This window comes from Arvicanthis niloticus, chromosome 1 (genome assembly GCF_011762505.2).
Source record: "Arvicanthis niloticus isolate mArvNil1 chromosome 1, mArvNil1.pat.X, whole genome shotgun sequence".
NCBI classification, from domain to species: Eukaryota; Metazoa; Chordata; class Mammalia; order Rodentia; family Muridae; genus Arvicanthis; species Arvicanthis niloticus.
This window is the reverse complement of record NC_047658.1, coordinates 98,982,387-99,006,083: the sequence shown is the minus strand read 5'-3', so window position 1 is coordinate 99,006,083 and position 23,697 is coordinate 98,982,387. Positions and strand designations below refer to the sequence as shown.

The following is a 23,697-nucleotide window of genomic DNA, read 5'->3' as shown; positions in this document are numbered from 1 at the left end:
TTCTTGCTTTATGCAAAGGAGGGCTCCTTCTAGAGACATTCCTTACAGTTTCCTAAAGCACCTTTCTGTTCTCTGCTGCATTTGTGTTGGTGTTTGGTAGGGCCTAAGTCCAGCTGCATGGTGTTCTCATGCCTGGTAAAGGATGAGAAGAATGAGCTGACTCTCTGTGTGTTACAGTCTCTGAACCCTGTCACATTTTTCTTCCTGGCCCTGGGGTCCACATATTTAGGCTTCATGACTGTTTTTCATGGAAACATTTTTTCGGTTACCTGTGGACCAAGTTGATTCCTCATGCCCACTGGGAAGCAGCCTACTTCAGCCTTGCCCACCTCACCTTCAATACGCCTGGACTCCTCTGAGCTTGTCTGGGGCTGGGTTCTCAGAGGAGTTCTGCTAGTAGATTGTATTTCTGTCTCCTGCCACAAAGGACACCTGTCCCCAACTCTTCCTTTGTATGTTGTGATTTAGGGAACACAATGTCTTTGAATTTTACCAGAGGTCGAAGCTGTATTTTGTATGTTGTTTTGTTCAGAAGATTTTTGAGGGAAGGAGAAAAGAAATGCAAAACGTTTTGTCCAGCACCTGGAGGGGGAATTCTGCATCTGACATCTTAAGTGGACCCTGTCAGGTGGTGTCTTTATTACGGACCTCTAGCCACACTTAACCTTCACAAAATTGAGTCTGTTAGGAGCCTTGCAAATGTCTCGGATAACTTGATTGCCTTGAGAAAATTACATTACTTCTCAACCTATTTGCTGCCGTAGTAGAAGGGATCACACCATGTTAATGGTGTTTTCCAGATTCGCTTATCCTTGAAGGAATCAGATCTTTTATTTCAACAATTTCTTACTGAAAAACTTTTGAAATGTATTCCTAACTTCTTTATTTTTAGTTTTCTTCTTAAAATGACATTTATTAGTTAATGCATGGGGAGGTAAACAGAGGGCAACTTGAAGGAGTTAGGTTTTTTTTTTTTTTTTTTTTTTTTTTCCCTCTACACTGTTGGTCCTGGGAATGGAACTTGAGTCATCAGGCTTGGTGGCAGGTACCTTTAACCCCCCCCCCCCCCCCCAGCCCACTTATCAGCTCTCCTTAGCATCTTAAACACAGGGATCAATGTTCTCATTTTCTGCTTTCTCAGAGGCATTTCACTAATACTGTTTATTGCCCTGTGGAATAATTTGGTGACCTCTCTGGATGCTTGCTTTTAAGTTCCTAATTGGTTTTTCAGAGATGGCTATAATTGCCCCGTGAGTCATCTCCACCAGTAGGATAACACTGTTCTATTTAACTGAGTGGTTGCTGTGCCTACAGTGAACTGAGCCTGGCAGCAGAAGCACCATCCCTAGGCTGGTAAAGCCAGGAAACTTAAATGCAATTCCAAGCCCTGGTCACCTGATGCTGGAGAGAGGCATGCAGACAGTCCTGGCTTCTAGGATTCTACAGTGTGAGCATCTATGTTGCCACCTCACTCAGGGCTCATTGACCTAGCCTTAGACCAGAGTCCAAAGCCTGTGGCATCACTTGACTCAGGCAACTCTTGGTGTAGCAGTTATTCTGTGCATTGTAGGTGTTGAGTGACATCCTTTCCCTAGATGTAAGAGTTCCCAGGGACACCAGACATTGCCACTTTACCCTCAACAGGATAGTGTGGAATCCTGTTCAGAACCTTCGATCATGAATCTCCTTTCTTCTGAGTTCATAGCCATTTCCTGGATGGTTTGAGTTGGATATAAAAGTAATAGCAGGGGACTAGAAGAGGAACATAATTCCCTGGATCCTGTAAAACTTGAAGTAATTCATAAAGTGCTTACATTGACACCTGTTGCCAGTGCTAGGCAAAATCATCTGCTTTAAATAGTCTCACAACTAATATTTATGGAGCACTGTTTTGTTTTGATGTATTTGTGTGTGTGTGTGTGTGCACGCGCACATGTATGCTTGCATGCATGTGTATATGTGTGTGTGCACACATGCATGTATGTGTTTGTGTGTATCTGTGCATGTGCTCATACATATGTATATATGTCATATGCATGTGTGCATGTGCATTCATGTATATATATGCACATACATGTGTGCATGCATGTGCATGCATGTGTATGTAGAGGTTGGTGGTTACATGGGTGGGTGTCTTCCTCTACCCTTCTTCACTTTACATTTTAAGGCAGGGCCTCTCACTGAACCCAGCACTTTCTAACTGGTGAAATGGGGTGCCTGTTGTTTTCCAGGGATCTGCCCGACTCTACCTCTACCTAAATCACTAGACTAACAGACAACCCTCCCATGACCAGCTTTTATGTGGCCACTGGAGATGGAACTCAGAGGTCCTTACACTTCACTCCAGAGTCATCTCCTCAGCCCTAGTGAGCCCTCATTATTTGAACTCACATCTGGTGACACACATTGAGGAAGAGAGGATCATCACCTCCACACTGACACATATCTGAAAACCAAGGCCCAGAGCATCTATGCAAACCCTGGAATGTCAGCTGGGACTTGTGGCCTGTGGTGCATCCTTGGACTTTACTCTCTACCAGCAACTGCATGGTGTCTGTCACCATGATACCATGTGTAGACTTCAGCCTTCAGTCTGCACTAGTGCTTGGGGATGAGGTACACACGCCTTTCACCGTTTATACTTGCTGCATAGCGCAGGGTCAGCGAAAGTTTGCAGGATGAGATGAATGGAGCTCTGAAGGCAGTCTCTCCAGTGCTTTTACAAGAACAAGGGAACCACAACAAAAACCTAAGTGCATGCTCTGGTTTCTTGAGAGGGCACAAGTTGTGACATTGTAGGTCATTAATGTGCTGCAAATCTCTGTCATTAGGAGGATAATTGCCTTCTACTGTAGAGAGGAAGTGGCTGTATAATTATAGCCTGAGGGCTGGCATCTCGCCTCCCTGCTGTCTGTCAAGGCAAGAAACTGAGATGCTATACAGCAGGCACCAGGTTTCTTAAGGATTAACCTACATCGGTACCTGGAGCCACTGCAAACACAGTGAAGTGCAAACTTTTTCCTGATGATTTTAGGTGACAGATCCTACATAGCAGCCACTGTCACCGATTTTTATGACATATCACCCGTGTATTGCTGAATCCATCTGGACCTTGACATCTTGGGTAGTTTAAAGCTTGCTTTCTGAGGAGTATTGACTTAAGAGTTTCTGAAACTGACCGTCACTTGTGAGAGAGGTGCCTGCTGAAGATGATACGTTGGTGTGTTGTCTGTATTCTACCATTTGCCACAAAGGTCATTGAGGGTCGTGTCAGGAATCACTAGGGATGCATGGACCAAGTTAGGTCCTGGCAGGAGGCTGCTCTGCTGCCTGGTTTTTGACAGCTTGTCACACATCTAGACATACCTTGGAAGAGGATATCTTAACAGACTATCCCTCCAGAAGATTAGCCTGTAGGCAAGCAGGTAGGGCATTCTTGATAAATGGCCGCTGTAGAAGGGCCCAGCCTACTGAGGATGATGCCAACTACAGGCAGGCAGGCCTGAGTTGTATAAGAAATTGGGCCAGGCAAACTATGAGGAGCAAGCCAGTAAGCAGCACTCCTTCATGGTCTCTGCCTCAGTCCCTGCCTCCAGGTTCCTGCCTTAACTTCCCTCAGTGATGAAGTATAACCTGAAAGTTGTATGCTGAAGTAAATCCCTTTCTCTCCACATTGCATTTTGGTTACTGTGCTTTATCACAGCAATAGGAACCCGTAACTAAGACAGCTGTGTTAGCTCATGTGGTAATGAGCGTAGAGTTCTGGGACTGTTGGCCTAGTTACATACATAACTGTACCCCGAACTTCACATTCTATTGCTCATTAAAAGCCAGGCTATCCCTAAAATTCACTAAAAAGTAATCAAAGATAAAGAGGATGAAAGACATAGAGATGATGGGCTGATCTATTATTATTTTTAAAAGATTCATTTTACTTTTATTTGTATGTATGTATGTGGAGGAAATGTACATAGGGGTGTAGGTACTGGTGGAATCCAAAAGAAGGCATCAGATCCTTTGGAGCTGGAGTTACAGGAAGTTGTGAGCTGCCCAATAAGGGTTGCAGGAACCCAATTCTTGTCCTCTGCAAGAGTAGCCAGTGCTTTTAACCACTGAGCTGTCTCTTCAGCCTAGGATGATCTGACATTCTAAGAATTGTACTCTCTGTTACCTGGCTATACCCATATAAAGTAGTCACTTAAAAATAAAACAGAGTTCATGCAGACGGAACCTTAGTAAACTGGAAGGTTTCACTTGATTCAAATGTCTCTAATTAAACATTTTTAAAATGATATCAAGGAATTATCTCTTTAAGTGGTGAGACTGTAGGGATAATTTCAAAGCAGCAATTGACCTGCCTTGGAAATGCAAATTCACAATGTTGTATCCATACTAGCGAGCAAAAATGAACACAGTAAACAAGTTCTTGATGGACAGACGCTCACTAGTAAGTACTTACATTTTGGGGTCAGCTCCATGCTGCTGCTTTCTGGGGAGTCTCTGTATGGTCTCAGGGACTCAGTTGAACTGTCCTTAAATGCTCCCACGGCAGTTTACTCAGAATCCCTGAATAGCACATGCCTCCTTGTTCTTGTTACTGTGTATCTCTTGCTGCCTGGGTGGTGAGGTTCCCCAGCACCTGGTGTGTGGGCGGCTGGATGAGCTACTTTTCTCACTGCTGGAACAAAATACCTGATTAAAACATCTTAAAGAAGAAATCCTTTATTTTGTTCCACAGTTTGAGGGTTCAGTCCAACAGGGTGGGAAGGCATGGTGGCAGGACTGTGAGGCAGCTGGTCACATGTGTCCACAGTCAGGAGGAAGACAGACATGAGCCAATACTCCATATTCTTTCCTTTTCATTCTGTTGGGATCCAAGCCCAGAAACAGTGCTGCCCATACCCAGGGTGGATCTTCTGACCCCCAATTAACCTGTTCTAGAAGCTTCCTCACGGACACACCCAGAATTTTGTCCAGTAGTATATTTATCGATTGTGTCAAGCTGACAATGGTACCCATCATGGTGAGTACACAGGAGATGGGTTTTTGTGTGTTAACTGAATAAATAATAGGAGCTCATTAAATTTAGTCTTTCACACATGCCAAGAAGAAGACATGCTATACCAAGATATTCCTACCTCCTTCCCATGGTTTAGAATAAGGAGTTTGTGGTACAGTGGTTTTTCTTCTCTAGTCCTCTCTTCCTTCTTCTCTGTCTCAAGAAAAGATGTCTTTAGTCATCTTCAATCCAAGGTCTTTCTGAACACCAATTTCTTCTTTCCAGGCAGGCATTAATGAAAACGACTTTTACGATGGGGCTTGGTGTGCTGGTAGGAATGACTTGCATCAGTGGATCGAAGTGGACGCCCGGCGCTTGACCAAGTTCACAGGGGTCATTACCCAAGGAAGAAACTCTCTCTGGCTGTAAGTGGGTCAGCACCCGTGCCTGCCAGGCTCTGTCTTCCGTCTCTCATTTGAAGGGAAACTGCAGAGCAGTACCTGATGAAGAGTGACTGGAAGGTGGCCAAAGCTGAAAGGACACCTCCCCCTATTCAGAGACAGGGTAGAGTCCACTGAGAAGGGAGAATGAAGTGGACAGGGGTGCAGTCATAGATAAGTCCTGAGGCAGGTGTCTACTATCTTGGATCCTGACAAATTATTGGTATCTGGACATGTGGATTAAACTCAGCCCGAGGTAAGAACTCTTAGCAAGCGGTGAGCACAGCAAGGCCTTGGGAGGAGAGAGGAAGAACCATTCAGACTCTGGGAGAAAGACTAGAAGTCTCGGCAGGTTCCCAAACAAATGGCCACTTGAGAAGTGTTTTAAGTGAGGAATGAACCAGCTTGGAGATCAGGGAATGAGACCATTTCTCAGTCTTGAATTTAGGATTAGAATTGTGGTAGTAACAAAGTGGTCTGATGGTGATCCTGAGAGATGGTAATAACCTCTCAAAACCCTCCATCTTGGCTGGGATGTAGAGTATGTGCTTAGCATGTGTGGATCCCTGGTTTCTACCTCCCAAACTGACTAAAGCAGGAAATGTCATGCACTCCTGTAATCTCAACAGCTGGGAGGTGCAGGCAGGAAATCAGTTCAAGGTCATCTTTAGTGCCCGTATTCCTTATTTTTCTATTGCTAAGCTAAAATACAAGTCCAAGATAAGAAGGAGGTTTTTGGGGGCTTATAGTTCCAAGGGAAAAGGGCCATCATAGCTGGGAGACAGGAGACATGGCAACTGGAACATCAAGCTGAGAGCTCATATTTTGAACCACAAGCAGAAAGCAAAGAGATTGGAGTGGGAATGGTGTGAGGCTTTGAAGCTTCAAATCCAGTGACTAGTGATCCAGCAAAGCCACATCTTTTAGACTCCCACAGACAACACCACCTCCTAGGAACCAAGTGTTCAATGCCAGAAGCTATGGGGGCATTTTCATACAGTCCACCACAGCTATAAAGAGTTCAAGGCCAAGCTGGGCTACATGAGACCCTGTGTCAAAATGAAGAGCAGGAGAGAACAGAACAGAAGAGAGCATATGTCTCATTGCATATTTCTACTGTGGAACTCTATTCTGCTTTAAGAGGAAGGGAATTCTGGCACATGCTATATGGGAATGAACCCTGGGTGCATGCTGATAAATATAATAATAATAAAAAAAATAAGGATGGCTACCAGATGATTCTGCTCAGACAAGGACTTAGAGTAATCAGATTCATGGAGACTGAAATAGGATGGTGACTGTTAAGCACTGGGAGGAGGCCAATGGAGAATTAATATTTGTAAGTAAAGAGCTGAAGTTCAGGACCTCCTGGACATGGGTGGTGATGATGATGGTAAGTCAGGGCAGGTGGACTTAGAGCCATAGAGCTGTACACTTATCAAGGTAGTAATCCTTGAGAAGTCCTCTGGCATGTATATTTTATAAAAATAACTATGTATTTATTCTTATTGTAAATACAATATTTAACATCTAGAAGCATTAACAGGCACATCAGGGTAGCTATGGAGATGAATGGCTTTGACCTTGGGTCCTGTGGCCTCATCAGGTCTCAGTAGTCAACAGGACAGTAGTGATTTCTGAATTTAAATGAGAAACCTTCAGGTCCACACTGAGAAGTCAAGGACACCAACATCAAAAAACCAGTTATGTGACTCCATTAAGAGCCCTTCCTCCTCATAGCTCCCACCCCCTCACACTGCTGCAATCCAAAGTTCTGTTTCTTGGCATCTTTCTATATTGAATAATCATGTAAATCAAAGTATGGCTTTCTAATAAGACTGTCAGTGTCAGAAGTGCAAGGGCCACAGATAGAGCTCCATGTTGCTGGCTGTAGTAGCCTGAGGGAGTCTTCTCGGAGACGTCTACTCTGGTAGAGACAGGATTCATGACTTTGCTGCCTAAAAGTTAGGAGTCTCTACAAAGTAGAATTGGAGTTTATTTGAAAGAGATGTGAATGTAGGCTTAGCACAGGACACTCAGATTTAGACAGGGGCACTCAGAGAAAAGATAAGACAGAACTAAGTGTTAGGTGTGAGCTTCTCAAGAACAAATCATATTTGTGTCTTTACAGTAGCCATATACATATTTTTGGTGGCTTCTGAAGTATTCAGTTTTCAAGGATAGCCAAGAAACTTTCCATGAGACTTTAAGGTTGTTCCTGGTGTATACTGGATGATTACATTGTATCACCAGTCAAGAAACAAAAAGTGATGACTGCATGCTGCTGCTCAGCTTCCTTTCTCCATTTACACTGTCTAGGAACCCAGTCTAGGGAATGGTGCCACCCACTGTAGGCCGGTCTTCCCATTTCAATTAACATAGTCAAGATAACCCCTAGAAGTAGGTCCAAAGGCCCATCTTCCAGGTGTCTCTAGATTCTGTCAAGTTGACAATTAACACTAACCATCACAGAACAATTTTAATTTTGAAAGTGGTCAACATTAATAACTAAACTAGGATAAGACTTGACATCTGTACCCACAGTTAACCACTTGTCATTGTTCCTGGCCCTGCATTGTTTCTGGTACAGATACATTTCAGGTTCTCTATTATTGGTCTCTGTCTTTGTTACTGAGATCCTTGCTGATAGAGGTCATGCCCTATCATTTGCGGGACTTGTCCAATACAGGCACCTGTTTGATGCCTAACAAATGACTCCCTAATAAATGAGCAACATTAAATCAATAATGACTATATTTTTGTGTGGCAATAATTGTCTGGAGGTGACTCATCTCCTGCTTCCTTTTGTATTTTTTTTTTTAGTAAAAAGATAACATTGTAACATCTAATAGTAACATCTTAAAACATTACCCATGATCCCACTGTCTTTATACCAACAGATTTTTATATGCTGCATATCATACGCAGTTATGTTATTTTGATATAGTATATTACATTTTCATGCTATGACTCAGATTTCATAATGATTATTTTTAATGGCCTGTGACTTACTCAGCCATGCCTCCATCATGTCCCAATTTCTTGCTATCTTTTTCATATTGAGAGAAGAATTTTGTGCATTTTTCCTCCTTTATTCAAATTATATCCCCCAAGTAAATAATTTTCAGAGCTGGGACATTTCCTGCAGTTTGACAACATTTGATTATTTTTTGCTATTTTGAGAATTACACTTTATTTACTCAGCTTTTCAGTGGCAATTATGCGTATATTCATGTATGCCAATGTTTGCTCTGAACTATGCGGTTTTTCCCTCCTTAATGGCTTATTATCACATGACAGTTATTTTTACTACTCGGATTCTGAAAGGCTTTTAGGGAGGAAGGCTTGGAAGCTGGGCTGTTCAAGGGAGAATGGGAAGTTGGAAAGAAAAGACTGGTGTGAAGTAATCAATAAGAAATGAGAGCAGGGGATTGATGATAATGTCTGGCTATTAACCTGTCTGGCCACTGTCATTAGAGATGAAGTTGGTGGGTTATTATAGGATTAGAAAAATAGATTGAGGTAAGTACAGTGCTCCCATTTCTTCTTCACTACAAACACAAGGGGGATAAGCAAGAAATCACAGCTGGAACAACATCTCTCAGGGGCATTTAAGGGGGAGGTGAGAGATAGAATTACTCCAAATAGTCTGATTTTTCTTAATGCCTAAATTTATTTTAAGTCAAATTATTGCTCAGGGAGAACGAAATCAAGAAATTGGACGGGTGTCAGTGTACTGGACCTGCTGGAATAGTTCCGTCTCCACCAAGGGCCATCAGGAAGTGGAAGGTTGGCATGCTTCAGTATGGGAGCTTTTCCTTCATCAGAGCATGAACAATACAGGAAGGCAATTGGATCTGTTGCAAATGTTAAAACAAACAAACAAACAAACATGTCTGTATTTGACATTGTAAATACTTACAGTGAAGATGATAGTACCCACCCCTCTCTCTCTTTTCTCACTCTGACCCCACATTGTTTCTGGAACATGTGGAGAGCCAACAGAAGGTGGCTATCATCCTTGCAGCCATCTTGAGCCATATACCCTGACAAGAGACTTGATTACATCAGCCTACAACAGCTGAGCACACTCTGATAACATCTTGTTTTAGATACCCAGGATCTTCCCTTGGGTGTGTGAGACTTAAAGCTGTGATTTAGAGCCAAGACTTAAAGGTGTGACTTAGAGGCATGGCTTAGAAGCAAGACATATAAAAGGCGAGAGGCAGACAGAAGAGTTGAGTACAACGGGGAGTAGGAATTAGACACTTGGAAGAAGACACTTGGACTAGAGAACTCGGAAGAAGAATTATTAGTTATTAGGCACTTGGCACTTGGAGGAAGAACAGAGAATTAGGCATTAGACATTAGGCACTTAGCACTTGGAAGAAGTAACTTGGAACTTGGAGGCACTAGGGAGTAGGAACTAGGGACTAGGAACTCAAGACTTGGGACTTGGACTAGGAAGAGAGACTGAAGAATAAATGGGATTGAATCACACTCTGTCTGGTCTCCATTCCTCGAGTCCATCCTCACACTCTCTCTCTTGCTGAACCCTGACCCACAGACTGGAGCTGCTTGGGATAATTGCGGGCTAACAAGTTAGTCCCCAAGGCTTTTGGCACTGCGGGTTCCAACATTGACAGAGCAGTTCTCAACATTTCTGGCCCACAAGCATGGAGCAGCTCGGGCCGCAACAGGAACAGACACATTTTAGGTCTCTGTTTTTCTCTTTAGCAGTTACTGAGAACATTGCTGACAGTGGCCAGGCCCTGGTATTTGGGGAACCCGTGCAGAACCTGTTTGATGCTCAATAAATCACTCCCTAAAAATGAATATGATTAAATCAACAAAGGTTCATTCACCCTGACCAGTAATGAGATAATTGATCTGGGGACTACAAATGACCAAGAGAAAGATTACTGTAGAATGAATAAATGGAGAGGAAGGCAGGAGAGAGAAGGCTGGGTTGTGACAGACTGCTGGAGATGAGTGGTTCCCACCCTAAAATCATGGCATGCCTCTAGCTCTTGCTAGTTATGCAGACTCCCTTGTTTGGACCTCAGTTTTTTGTCCTTTAAAATGAATTGGCTACTCTCAATCTTATACAGATGTGTGTGTGTGTGTGTGTGTGTGTGTGTGTGTGTGTGTGTGTGTGTGTGTGTTTGTAAGCAATTATACTAGGATATTTAAAACTTACACAGCACACAGAAAACGCTTAATAGAAAGGAATTTTCACCCTTCCATTCTCTGGGTTTCTCTAGAACAGTATATTTCTAGTTTTATTTTTAGCCATGGATCCTTCTCCCAAATACAATATTTATTGGAAGCACTTGGAAGTGATAAGCAGGCAAGACCACTCTGTGTGGTTCTAGGAGGAGGAACATTGCCTGCCTGGTCCTCCATTCTCAAGTGTCTCTGTATTAGGCATCCTGGTTACTTGATATGCCCTGTTCAGGTTATAGTCTACCCACTTCCCTATGTGTTAACTGCTATTCTGCAGATCTAGGCAGACATGGGATTCAGATCAAACAAGCAGAGCTGGAGCTGGAGTCCACCTTTTCCAATCAGGTGTAAAAGAGGGCTGCACTTGGATGGGTAATAGTTTAGGCAGAGAAGAAAGGAGTTTCCAGCTCCAGACAGCTTCAGAAAGGAGTTTGCCAAGTAGACCTCGGTGTTTTAAACAGCTTTTTGCACTCAGGGATGTAGCTCACTTGGTAGAGTGCTGACTTAGCATGATGGAAGCCCTGTGTTAGATCCCCAGCAGTGCAGGAAAAACTGGGTATGCTGGTGCTCACCTGTTATCTGAGTACTCCGATAGTAGAAACAAGAGATTCTGGAGCCTACATAGTATGTTGAGCTATCCTGGGCTACATGATACCCTGTCTCAAAAACAAGAAAACAAAACAAAATCAGACAACCATCCAACCAACCAAACAAAAAAACTCAGCCTCTTGCTATGTAAGGGGAGAAAGCACTTTACAAATGTATATTTCAGAATATTATAGCAGGGGTGAAAAGAGAAACACTATCATCATCAACAACAACAACGACAAAAATTGTTTGGAAAAATGCTATGATGAAACCCAATACTTTGCATGCTAATAGACATAAAAGTTGTTTAAATAGTAGGAAAAGACTTTTAAAACTACTTTTCTTTTATAGGATTGGCATAGTTGGCATTTTAAAATGAACATCTTTAATATCATTTTGTTTCTGGCATTCCCTGTGTATTTTTTAATTAATTCATATGGCACTTATTGAGTGTTCTGTATTAAGATTTAAATGTGAGCAAGACTTGGTCCTGCCTTTAGGGGGCAGGCTAATAGGAGAATCCAGTATGCTATGGGGGCTTCAAGAGAAGGCAGAGGCCATACCTGGAGTGGGTGGAGTTCCCATTGGACCTGTGGCAGGGTTGAGGATGATGCCCTGAGGTCCTGCGGCATGGCTGTCATATCCCCCCTAGTAATTTACATTTAAGCTGATGACAAAGCCTGCAATTTCAGTTTTAATAACTCTTTCAACTAATTTGGGCTATATGGAGTTATAAAATATAATTGTTGTAATGATTTTGAGTAATTTATATTTTTCAGCAATATAAATTATCATTCCTCACTGCGTTGCCATTTAGTGAAATGTTAGTGCCCCAATAGAAACCAATCTTTCATTTCCCTAATGACAGAAAGTATATTAGACATGTGAGTGTTGCAATTATAAACGGCATGATGATTGAAAAGTTAATTACTCTGCTGAGGTGAGCCAGTGCTTCTAAGGACTCAAAAGAAATGCAGACAATTTTTAAAAACCAAATGTTTTGCACTTTAACTGTTTAATGAGGAAAACCATCTGTTTTTTAAAGTAAGGCAGTAACTTGAGCACCAGGTTTGTGTTTGTAAAATATGGTGGGGAAGGGATGAAGAAAACTAAGGAAGGTTGACCAGTTGGCTGAATTTGGAGCAAGAAGTCAGAGTAGTTAGTAAGAACAATAGAGAACTCCAGTTGTAAGCTAGGCTTTGTGCCCAAGAATACAAAGATTTGACAGGGTTTGGCACAGCACCAAAAAGTTAACATGGCATTTGGAATGGGATGTCTTAGCAGAGACTCAGGGCACTGATTTATTTGAGAAGGATGAGGTACCCAAGTCGAAAGGAAGGTAGGATCAAACAGACAATTTATTACTTTATGGTCACACTTTGGCCTTGAAGTGAGTAGGATTTGCAACAGACAGCTACACCAGTGCACAAAGGGTTCTGGGTTGCTGTGAGGCTGCAACCAGAGGTGGAGAGATCATCCTGGAAAGGTCTCCTAAGAGGATCCAGGTGAGGGAGCAACTGGCTTTACAACTTTGGAGAAGGATTCTCTGTGTAGAGCGAGTGTGGCACATTTATGAACAGAAACTTAAAAATTGCAAGGCCAATGTTGGGACAAAACCTAGGGAGTCTTTCTACTAAGTCTCAGAAAGGGCTCAGTGGGTGTTAAGAACTCAGACTTCTCATTATTCCTTGGGCTATCTTGGTGGTTTGTTTGCAGGGAATGTGCGAGTTGGTGGTAGTTGCACTGCAGAAGTTCAAGGACACTGGGGTGCTGCTAGTGCACACACACTGTGCTAGGAGGGAAGGGTTGAAAATCAAGGTCTAGTGCTAGTGGTACATGGGTTCAAGTCAGAGGTCAGGTTCAAGGGAACCCTGGGGGATGTCAGGCTTAGGAAGTGGTGGAGGCATGTCTGAGGACTGGTGGCTTAGGGAGTGAGCAGAAGGAAAGACAGAGTGAGGAATAAGTCTGAGGATCTTGAGGCTGCAAAGCTGGCCACTTCCATGTTCCCTGCAGGCAAAAAGTGTTCAGGGTGAGATGGACAGGGAGAGTTGAGGGGACAAGTAAAGGTCAGTAGAGTCAGAGCAGAAGGAAAATTGAAGGTGGTAGGAACTTAGCAGTTAAAGAGTGACTGGAATAAAGGCTGGTTCCATTGGGGCAGAAGAGAACCAAAACCCCAACATCTGTTCAGCCTCTCATTTCCACAGTGCAGTGTTCAGCTACTGCTGTCTCCTCCTTCCTCCAGTAGTACCTGGCTTTCTGCACTCTGGGGACCGACCCATCCTTTACCACTGTTACCTCATCCCTACTCCGTATGTGTGGGACACATAGAACAGTTTGCCAGGGTTCAGAGGGAGGAGACACCAGAGCCCTGCACTCAAGGAGGGGGAAGGGAGCCTAGAGGCCCCAGAAGGGAAGAACTGTGGGAGGTTTCATCAATCATCTTGTCTCTTTGGGAGGGAGGGAAGGCGGTATGTTTTCAGAACGTATCATGCCATGTCTTGTCCTTCTTGCCTAATGGGGAGATGAGATGTCAGGCACTTGTGGGGTTCTGGGGAGAGAATTTCCACACTCCTTTCTAACTTCTTGGAGAACTGTCAGTTTCTGAGCAGGAGAGTTTGGCATGATCTTGAAGGGTTTTGATGAAAACACTGTCAAGTTCAAGTTCAAGGTGAGGCAGTCTTTTCCTCACCTTGTGCTTTGTCTGCTTTATGTATGCAGAGGTAGCTGTTTAAAACCAAACAGAGATTTCACAGATGCCTCCCACGCATCCTCCTTGGATGTCTGTGTGTCAGCGACTGAGGAATGAGCTCTCAGATGGTGATATGTCTGAAGTAGAACAACTGTAGAGCTGGCTTCCAGGATGGAAGCTTCACCGTGTCCTTTTCAAGGTCTTTGTGCCAGAGTCACCACTTATTGGAACACCCTCAGGGAGATTGATGATACCCTTATGTCTTAGTCAGGGTTTTTATTCCTGTACAAACATCATGACCAAGAAGCAAGTTGGGGAAGAAAGGATTTATTCAGTTTACATTTCCATGTTGCTGTTCATCACCAAAGGAAGTCAGGACTGGAACTCAAGCAGGTCAGGAAGCAGGAACTGATGCAGAGGCCATGGAGGGATGTTACTTACTGGCTTGCTTCCTCTGGCTTGCTCCCCCTGCTCAGCTTGCTTTCTTATAGAACCCAAGACTACTAACCCAGGGATGGCACCACCCACAATGGGCCCTCCCACTCTTGATCACTAATTGAGAAAATGCCTTACAGCTGGATCTCATGGAGGTGTTTCCTCAAGGGAGGCTCCTTTTTCTGTGATAACTCCAGCTTGTATCAAGTTGACACACAAGACCAGCCAGTACACCTTGCCTTTTCCCATTTTTTTGTTTCTTGGTGGGAAAGTCCTCTTTGCAGCAGGCGCCCTTCTTTGTTGCATTAGACACTTGTTTTTTTGCTGTGACAAAATCAAAAGCCACTTAAGAAAGGAAGGATCTATTTTGGCTCAAGTTCACAGTTCATTGTGGTGGAGAGAGGTAGAAGCAGAAGCTTGTGCCATCTTGTTTATACAGTCTAAGATCCCAGTCCACGGAACAATGCATGGCTCTTCCCACCTCAGTTAACCTAATCTAAAAAATCCCTCATAGGGATTACAGAGGCTTGTCTGGATTCTGTTAAATTGATGATCAGTATTAGTGATCACATCTGGTGAGCTGATGTTCTGTCCCACAAGGCCTTTTGGATTAGTTCCCTCTGTGCATACATAATGTGTTTACTTCACGTTGCTTGCTCTACTCCTAGACTAGAAATTTCCTTTTGTTTGTTTGTTTGTTTGTTTGTTTTTGCTCCATAGATAGATCAAGCATGCTGCCTCCTTAGGGCCTGCGCACTTAATGCCCTTTCTGCTGGGAGAGTAAGACCTCTTTGTTTTCTTTTGCCAACTTTTGAACCAACCTTGTCTATGTGTGCTTACTTGACTGTCTACCCACTCATGTGTTTGTGCTGAACTGATCTTACTCCTGGGGCACAGCAGGCTCATTTGCTCTGAAATCTCTAGTGTTGGGTCTTGGGTAGGTCTCTGCAACTGGCCTCTCTCTTTTTTCCCTTCTTCAGAGGTTAAGCAGGGCCAGAGTATGTCTAGCACAGGGGGCTAAGCCACAGGGTGGAGACAGATTGCACCCACTTGGAAAGAAGCTCTGGTTCTTTGCCAGTGTCCTGGCTTGGATTAGAAATGACAACCGAAGTCTCGGGGATTGCAAGTTTGTTTTCCAATACAGCAGTGTTCGGAGGTGGGGGCCTTTCGAAGTGATTGGTTTATGAGGGCTTTGACCTCATCCATGGATTAATTCATCAATGGATTTTTGACTTGGGAGACAATAGGAAGGTATGAGGGAGTCACTGGATATGTGCTTCTAGCTGCTGTACTTTGTTCCTGCCTCTTCAGGGACGTGAGTATCTCTGCTCCACCACACCCTCTCAGGCGGGATGCATTGCACTATCACAGGCTTAGAAACAATAGAAACAAGGAGGCATATACGCTGAGCCCTCTGGAACCGTGAGCCGAAACGAGTCTCTGCTCTTTACGCTCATTTTCTCTCATCACAGACAAGCAAAAACTTGCGGACACAGACCTATCCCAGATTCCAGAGTGAGACTGGAATTCCTGGCTGTGTGTCCGTGGACACATTTCTGAGACTTTCTGTGCCTCCATGTCTCCACTCAAGTATGATACTAGTATACACCGTAGGCTGGCGTGAGGATTGAAGGAGCCTGTGAGGTTATCCTGGACATACAGTAAGCAGCCCGCTGCTGCTGCTGTTGCTTTCTTAGGACTCTGTCCCTCTTGTAGAGGGTCCTCGAACCATGGCAGCTCCACCCATCATTCTCTTAGCCCATGCATAGTGCTCAGCTGGCTGTGTGTTCCATGCAATGTAGTGGGGAAACAATCACACTCCCAACATGTAGCAGAGACCTCACAAGTTGGTGCTGCTCTTGACACAGTGGCTTCTTCTCACCTGCCCTACCTTTGGGTCCCTTCCCCATCCACCCAGAGCTATACTCTCCAGTATCCCAGCACCTACACACAGTACCTACAGATGATGCAACAGGTAGCAAAGAAGCCGAGTCTGACCTCTAGTCCTGTCTGTTTTGGGGTGGGATACATTTCGTAGGAATTTATTTAAATAACAGCGTATGATCACCTAAACAGGGACTGTGAGTGCTTTGCCTGCACCCCCTTATGTGGTGCCCAGTGACCCATTGCATGACGAGGAGACAGAGCTATAGAAAGCCAGAGGAACTGGCCTAACCTGCCTGTCTTGTAGGGGAATGCTTTCCTGGTTCCTCCACCTCTTGTCTCTGCACTAGTGTCCCTCATTACCCCTCATTTGCTCTTGTGTCATGAGGCTTGTTACAGGGTAGACAGACTGTGCCATATACTTCACTGAGGGTTTTAGAGGCTGGGCCAGGGACCTTGCCCAATAGGGGCCATTATTTTATCTGTTTTTAAATCAGAAGGAAGACATAATAGGGTGAAAGAAACACTTAAGGTTATGTATAGTTGGCATTCTATTAACTAGGTTGTAAGATTCAAGTTTTACAGAGGAAGGGAAATTGGTCCACAGGGAATAACCCTCCTCCTCTGATCCATCCCCTGTGCATGGAACCTGTGACTAAGCAAGTTTCCAGGACAAAGTGTCAGGTGGGAATGAGGTTGTCAGCCAGCTCTATTTAACATGGGGTACTACCCTGGACTCTATAACTGGGCCCATGATAATTGCTAGAGTCTGTGTCTGCCCAACAGGGAAGAAGAAGCCAAAATCAGAGATGTAGCTCCCAGTCAAAGAAGTCCCTACTGTCAGATATGTAGGATGGACCTATGAGCAAGCATGGAAGTGGGTTAGCAAGGACATGGAGGCCTTTTCTCTGAAACAACCAAAGGAACTCAGCCCCACTGACATCTTGACTTTAAGACTTCTGGCCTCCAGGGCAGAAACACCCCTGTTATTTAAGCCAGTGGTTTTGCAGCATCAACAGAAAACCAAAGGTGCTACCATTCAGAGGTCCTCAGGCCAGCAGAGGTTCTTCAGTGACCAGCCCAAGCTCTGGTGGTTTGCTGTCTGCAGCATGCCGTGCCATGATGGAGTCTCCAGCTGTGGGTGGAGCAGCCCAGGCACCAGATTACAGCACTAGGGCGGCACCAGACTACATCTCCATTCTCCAGTATCCACAGGGGCCATTTCTTTGGTTTCTTTTCCTCTGATCCTTCAAGTAGGGATTCCAGACTTGGGGGGTGCCTGTCTATTTTCTTCTTGTGCTTTTAGCTCTCTGTGGGTCTTGCTGCTTCACCCTCTACCAAAATGTATTATTGCCTCCTGGCCCCAAAGCAGTGTTTCTCTGTTGTCTCCTCATGGGCAAGTTAACAAGGTAATGGGAAATGGATAATACTTGGCAGTTTATGGCATTTGTGCTGCATTCTCGAAAAGTTGTGGTAACCAGTCTAAAGTGAAAATTCCAATAAATCAATGGGTTGCAATTCCACACAGTGTCTAACATTTGGCTGTACTGAGGGTGTGGTGGAACCATTTGGCCTGGTGGTTACCCTTCTAGCAGAGAGGGAGGTAAGAGGGAAGGGGGAGAATTAAAAGTGTGGACTCTTCCTAGCTACTGAGCATGTCTACTGTAAACAAGACAGAACTTTCTGGTTTGTATTTTGTTTGTAGCAGCTGTGGAAGGCAGGTCTAGACCTCTCGGCATCAGCAGCTCTGCCCAAAGTTCTAATTTGGTGTTGGGCAGGACTTGGGACATTAGACAGCTGGAATGTGGCTCAGTAGGGAGGGGATGGACAAGCTGCAGCCAGCTTCCTTGTGATTCCAATAGGGAACTGGCTCCAAAGGCTTCCTTTTTTTTTTTTTTTTTTTTTTTTTCCAACTGAAGTGGATTTAGCCATGCTTCCCTTACTTGGGTATAGAGGTGGGGGATGCCTAGGACTGGTTACTTCTGAGGACTAGGGACTTCTCACAGGCCTGTGACAGGGATGCTTGGGACTAAAATTACTTTTCTTTTTTTTAAACATTCACATGTTCATGTACCATGAAATATCTTGGGTGCAGAACTCAAGGCTAAACATGAAACCAGTTTGTTTCTTATGACTTTTATATTACAGAGGCTGATGGTGATTTTATTCAACATTTCTAGTGTGCCTGTATGCCACAGACTGTGACCCACGGTGTAAGTTCAGGTGTGGAATTTCCCATTTATAGTGTCATAGAGTGTTCAGAAAGCTTCAGAGATTAGGTTTCCAGACGGGAATGATAAATTTGAACTTGACTATCTTGATTCATTTGTGATAGGATTTGGGGAGGATCTATCCTGGGGAGATGGGCAAAAGAGACTGACGCTGTGGGGCTCCACTGTGGTGGGCATCAAATGTGTGCCTGAGAGCTTGCCTAGTAGCTCTTTGATTGGGGTTTAAAATATTTCCATTTCCAAAATTATTTCTCTTCATAACACTTTGTTTGGGTTAGTTTTGGCTGTGTGAAACTTTTGACTGGTTCATGGTTAATATTCCCAGTCTTTTAAGGTGTGTGTTACACATAGAGAGGTCCGTGCTGAGAACACTGTTCTCTCACTGCTAAATCTTCTGATCCTTTGTTAATTATTAGTTCTCCATAGCTGGGCGGATGAATGCCTGGGCCTCTGTTCTGCTTCTCAAATCTGTATCTGTCCCTCTTCCCGTACTACACAGTCTCTGAATGTCTCCTTTCCTTTCTTATTTCATGTCTGTTCTTTAATTCTGGGGGGTTAAACCCAAGAACAATAATACTAATTTCTGCAGTTATATAATGTTTGAGTAGATCAATTTGTCCCACTTTATTTGATTTCAAAATTGTAGCTTATTTAGCTCCTTTGCCTTTGTATATTAATCTTATAATAATCTTGTTTGAATCTACAAAATCTTGTTTATATGATAATCTTGCTTATATCTTACTATGATTTCCACAGGCATTGTATTAAACCTGTGTATTAATTTGCTGAGGGTTGACATCTTGTGACGAACCTTTTTTTACTGGACCACACGCTGTTTTTCCACTAAAAGTATTTAGTTTCCTTCACCAAAGTTTTGTCACGTTCAGCAAATGAATCCTGTGTGTCCTGTCAGATTCACATGTAAGTTACTACATTTTTTTTTTTTTTTTTTTTTTTTTTGTGGTCAGTATTTTGCTGAGTTAGCAGGGATCTAACTGCCAAAACAACGTGGCTGACATTGATGTGCCTATAAGCTGCTGTGTATGAATCAAGATGACTTTGACCTTATTAGGGATTCTTTTTGTCCACTCTCCTCTTTCCTCTGACTCACACACACACAGCATGTCTACTCCCTCCTCTGATGAGCATGTGCACGCAGGTACACACACACACACACACACACACACACACATGCCCACCTCTTTCCTCTTATAAACACACATAGTATGTCTAGAGCCTCTAGTGAGAAACCTTCAGAGAATCTGGCCAGTGGATTCTCCATATTATGTAATCTATTCTGAATTGCCAAGGTATGATTTGTATCTATGTCTAAGTCTCTGTCTGTCTCTCTGTCTCTCTCTGTGTTTCTGTCTCTGTCTATCTTTCTGTGTGTATGTGCGCGTGTGTGCTTGCGCAAGTGCATGTGTGTAATGGTCCGAGAATTGAACCTAGGTCCCTGTAGATGTTAAACAAATACTATCCTGCTGAATTCTACACACAGTCTAGTTTTATCCCCCAAATCTCCATCCATCTCTAGAAGTTTTCAAATATTTGTGATCATTTTCATTTGTTAGCAAAGGAGACTTTAAAATAGGAAATGGCAAGACTCCATTGGCCTGGGTCTCCCTGCTTAGACTATAAAATGGCAGCTAGTTGAATGCCTATGTGCCATTTGGACCTAGAAAATGCCATTTTTTTAAAAAAACATTGATTGATATTTATGTGTGTGTGTAGATATGTGTCCCTATAGTTAGTTTATGCACACCATAACTAATCTGTAGTTATGCATACAGGAGCCTGTAGGCAAGAAGACAGTGTCAGATACCTGTAAGAGTTACAGGCAGTTGTGAACTACCAGGTGTGTACTGGGAACTGAACCCAGGTCCTCTGTCCCAGTCCTGTGTTTATTACAGAACAGTCTGGGGGAAATAGCTAGTATATACCGAGCTACTACCCTAGCAAGTGCTGTTAATGCTGTACCTTACAGTACCCCAGAGGTTAGAATTTGTAAATCTCATTACAGACAGTGTCTGCTAGAGATGTTGTGATTAGCATAAGTGAACCCCCAGTTTGAGCCCATTTCTTTTAGCCTCAGGGGCCCCTGATCTTTGTAGGCTCCCACTAAGAACTATAAGTCCTCAGCTTTTGTATGTGTTCCTTCTCAGTTGTGAGCATGGCTTGAGGACAGACAGCTGTCAGAGTATGGGTTTCACTCCCTCAAAATGAACTTCCTTGCATGCTTAGCAGGAAGCTTCCAACTTTGACCAAGTAGTTGCTTTCTAGGGGGACTTTTATATGCCATGCTTTGAGCCAGGCTGAAGAATGGGTGAGTCCATGCTTTTTCCCTACGCATTTTTTGAAAGTTAAAACCTTTGCTAAGTCACACAGAAGGTTATTGTTTTTGTCTCTTTTTTTCCAAATAGCCTGTGGATCACTAGTTTTTTCAAGTCTCTCTATAAAAAACATAACATCAGTGTTGCCAGCCACTCCTCAGCTGGCGATGCCTTCAGAGCTCAGGCTACAGAAGGGAAAACCACGTGCTTTCCAGTAACTACTAAGAAAGTTCCATCGGCCCTCTCTCCAGAGCATTACAACAAAGAAATGTGGACTCTTAAAGGAGGAGGGAAAAGAAATTCTGCTCTTCAGTCCTGTGCTGAATTTATAAGCAAGAGACAAACTGGCTTTGGTTCTTCTTACATATGCCTAGAGAAAATGGCCTTGGAATGAGTAAAAAAAAAAATTGAAAATGCCAGAGATGAGATAGAAATGGCAAAGAGAGGTATGTAGGGGGTTATTTTTAATTAATGTATCATTTCATTGTTCAAACAGCCAAGAAAAATCTCTGATCTTTAAAAATAGTCCCCATTTCAGGTCCTCTGGTTCCATTTCCCTGTCGCCTGGGCAACTACTGCAAACTGCTTAGCAGATATTTCTTGTTCCCTTCCTTCTTTCCGTCCATCCGTCTGTCTGTCCATCTGTCCTTCCTTCCTTTCCATTTCTTTCTAAATTTTTGTTTGTTTGCTTCTTGTATCCACACGTGTGTGTGTGTGTGTGTGTGTGTGTGTGTGTGTGTTTGTGTGTATCTATGTAGAGACCAGATGTTGACTTTGGGTGTCTTTACCTATGGTCCTCTACCTTACTTTATTTTTTTGAAACAAGATCTCTCAGTGAACCCAGAGCTCACAATTTAGGCTAGAGTGGTTGGCTAGCAAGCCCCACTGGATCTACCTGTCTTTCCACACCCCACCTAGTGCTGGAGTTACAGGAGCATGCTGTCATGGCCTCATTCATGCCAAAGCCTTTTGACAGACCCACAGATCTCCTCTGACCTGTGTGTATATACATCAGGTGTATGTGTGTGGTGCATGTGTGCTTGCATGGGCACACACAGACACAGAATATATACAAACACTTTACTCTTTCATTTTTATCCTGGGGCCACCTGGCCCACGATGGCCTTTGAGCTGCTTTAGTCCCCATGTCAGTTGCCCCAAGTCTCTCTCGTCAGGCATGGCTCTTGATCTTCCCCTTTCCTCTTAGAACTCTTTCTTCTCCTCGAGTTATGCTCTGTGTTAGACTACGCGTCTGTTTTTTCCTTGTTTTGGTGTTGCGTGCCTTCTGAAAATGGTGTGTGGAAGATGTTTTGAGCTCATTGAATGAAATGTAGTTCTACTGATCGCACCCTGAATGGGCAGCTGAGAAAGGATTCTCCCTAAGAACTGCTGGCATCTTTACTGAGGTGTAATTCCCTACCACATGGCTCGCTCGTTTGAAATGTGCAGTTCTGTGGGACTCCACACATTTGTGCACTTCTGCACTCATCACTACAATTAATTTTAGAACATTTTATTTCCCCAGAAGAAAATCCCCCCCCCAATATCTCCCAGAACTTCTGAATCTCCCCTGCCCCTTCCTAGAGCTTTATAGTGAGGGACCCGAAGACATTTGTTCTTGCAAACCTTTCGATTTTACTTGCTCAATACAGTTTTCAGAGCCATGTCCATGTTTTGTCCTAAATACGGTACATGGATGTCAAGGTGTCAGGAACCTAGAGCAGCTAGTCACATCACATCCTGAGTAAAGAGCAAAGAGCAATAACTTAACTCTACATGCCTGTGCTGTGCTCTTTCAATCTCAATCTCTGTCTCTCTTCTCATATAAAGTTCAAGATTTCCTGCTTAAGGAATGGTACCAACCACAATGGACAAGTCTCTCCACTTCAATTTACATAATAAAATTCATTCCTCATTGTTATGACAGCCCAACCTAATTGTTGAGGCTTTTGCAGATGATTCTAGATTGTCAACTTGGCAACTAAATCTAACTGTATGTATGTATGTATGTATGTATGTATGAATCAGATTTCTTGTATGTATGTATATATGTGTGTATGTTTATATTAGATTTCTTATATGTATGTATCAGATTTCTTGCATTAATGTCTTCTTTCTGGCCTAAATATGAAGTTTCTAACCAATTTCCCCCCTAGTCACTTCTTGTATGTTCATCATATCTCAGCTCAAATAAAGGATGCTTTCCAGAAAGCATCCTTTATGGCATTTCCCATTTTCTAGTCCTCCACAGCTTCTCCTTTAAACAGCATCACAACAGCATTTCAATTACTGATTGAATAATTAATAATGTGGTCCCTGCCCTCCACTAGACTATGGTCTCATAGGTAAATTAGGTAAATGTACAGGAACATCTTGCTGAAGCCTGTATTGTCAATTATCCATTCTGCTATTCAGAGTGTCGTGACCTCTGTGGTCTCAAGTAGGCTTGATTTGAGGGTCACTGCCCTAGGGCTTGGCTCCCTCCCTCCCCCTGATATAGACCAATATTTAATTCTGTGTCAACAAATGTGGCTTCTACCATATTGTAACATCGGCAAGGTCTGAGCTGCCATTCACACTCTGGGAAAAACAGCTTTGGAGTTAGGCACAGCAATGCATGCCTCTAACCCAGCACTACGGAGGTGGAGGCAGGAGGATTCAAAATTCTGCCGTCCTCAGCTGCATACTGAGTTCTAAGCTAGTTTGGTTACATGAAGCCCCATTTCAAAGGAAAAAGAAAAAAGAAAAAGAGACAACGCAATTTCTGGTAAGCATACAAAACAAATTAATGTTCATAGATGTCTAACGTCTTTGAAAATAAATTGTCTTCAAATATTATAGAAAAAAAAAAAGCATTATGTTCCCAGCAGCC

The 23,697-nt window shown here is 43.4% G+C and overlaps 1 protein-coding gene across 1 annotated transcript in view; it reads left to right on the top strand.

Moving 5' to 3' along the window:
- Cpxm2 (carboxypeptidase X, M14 family member 2) overlaps window positions 1-23,697 on the top strand; it is a 110,265-nt gene that overhangs the window by 40,725 nt on the left and 45,843 nt on the right. The window contains exon 4 of the mRNA XM_034523459.2: window positions 5,285-5,424. Coding sequence (XP_034379350.1) covers window positions 5,285-5,424 — 140 coding nt within the window. The remainder of the gene's footprint in view (window positions 1-5,284; window positions 5,425-23,697) is intronic.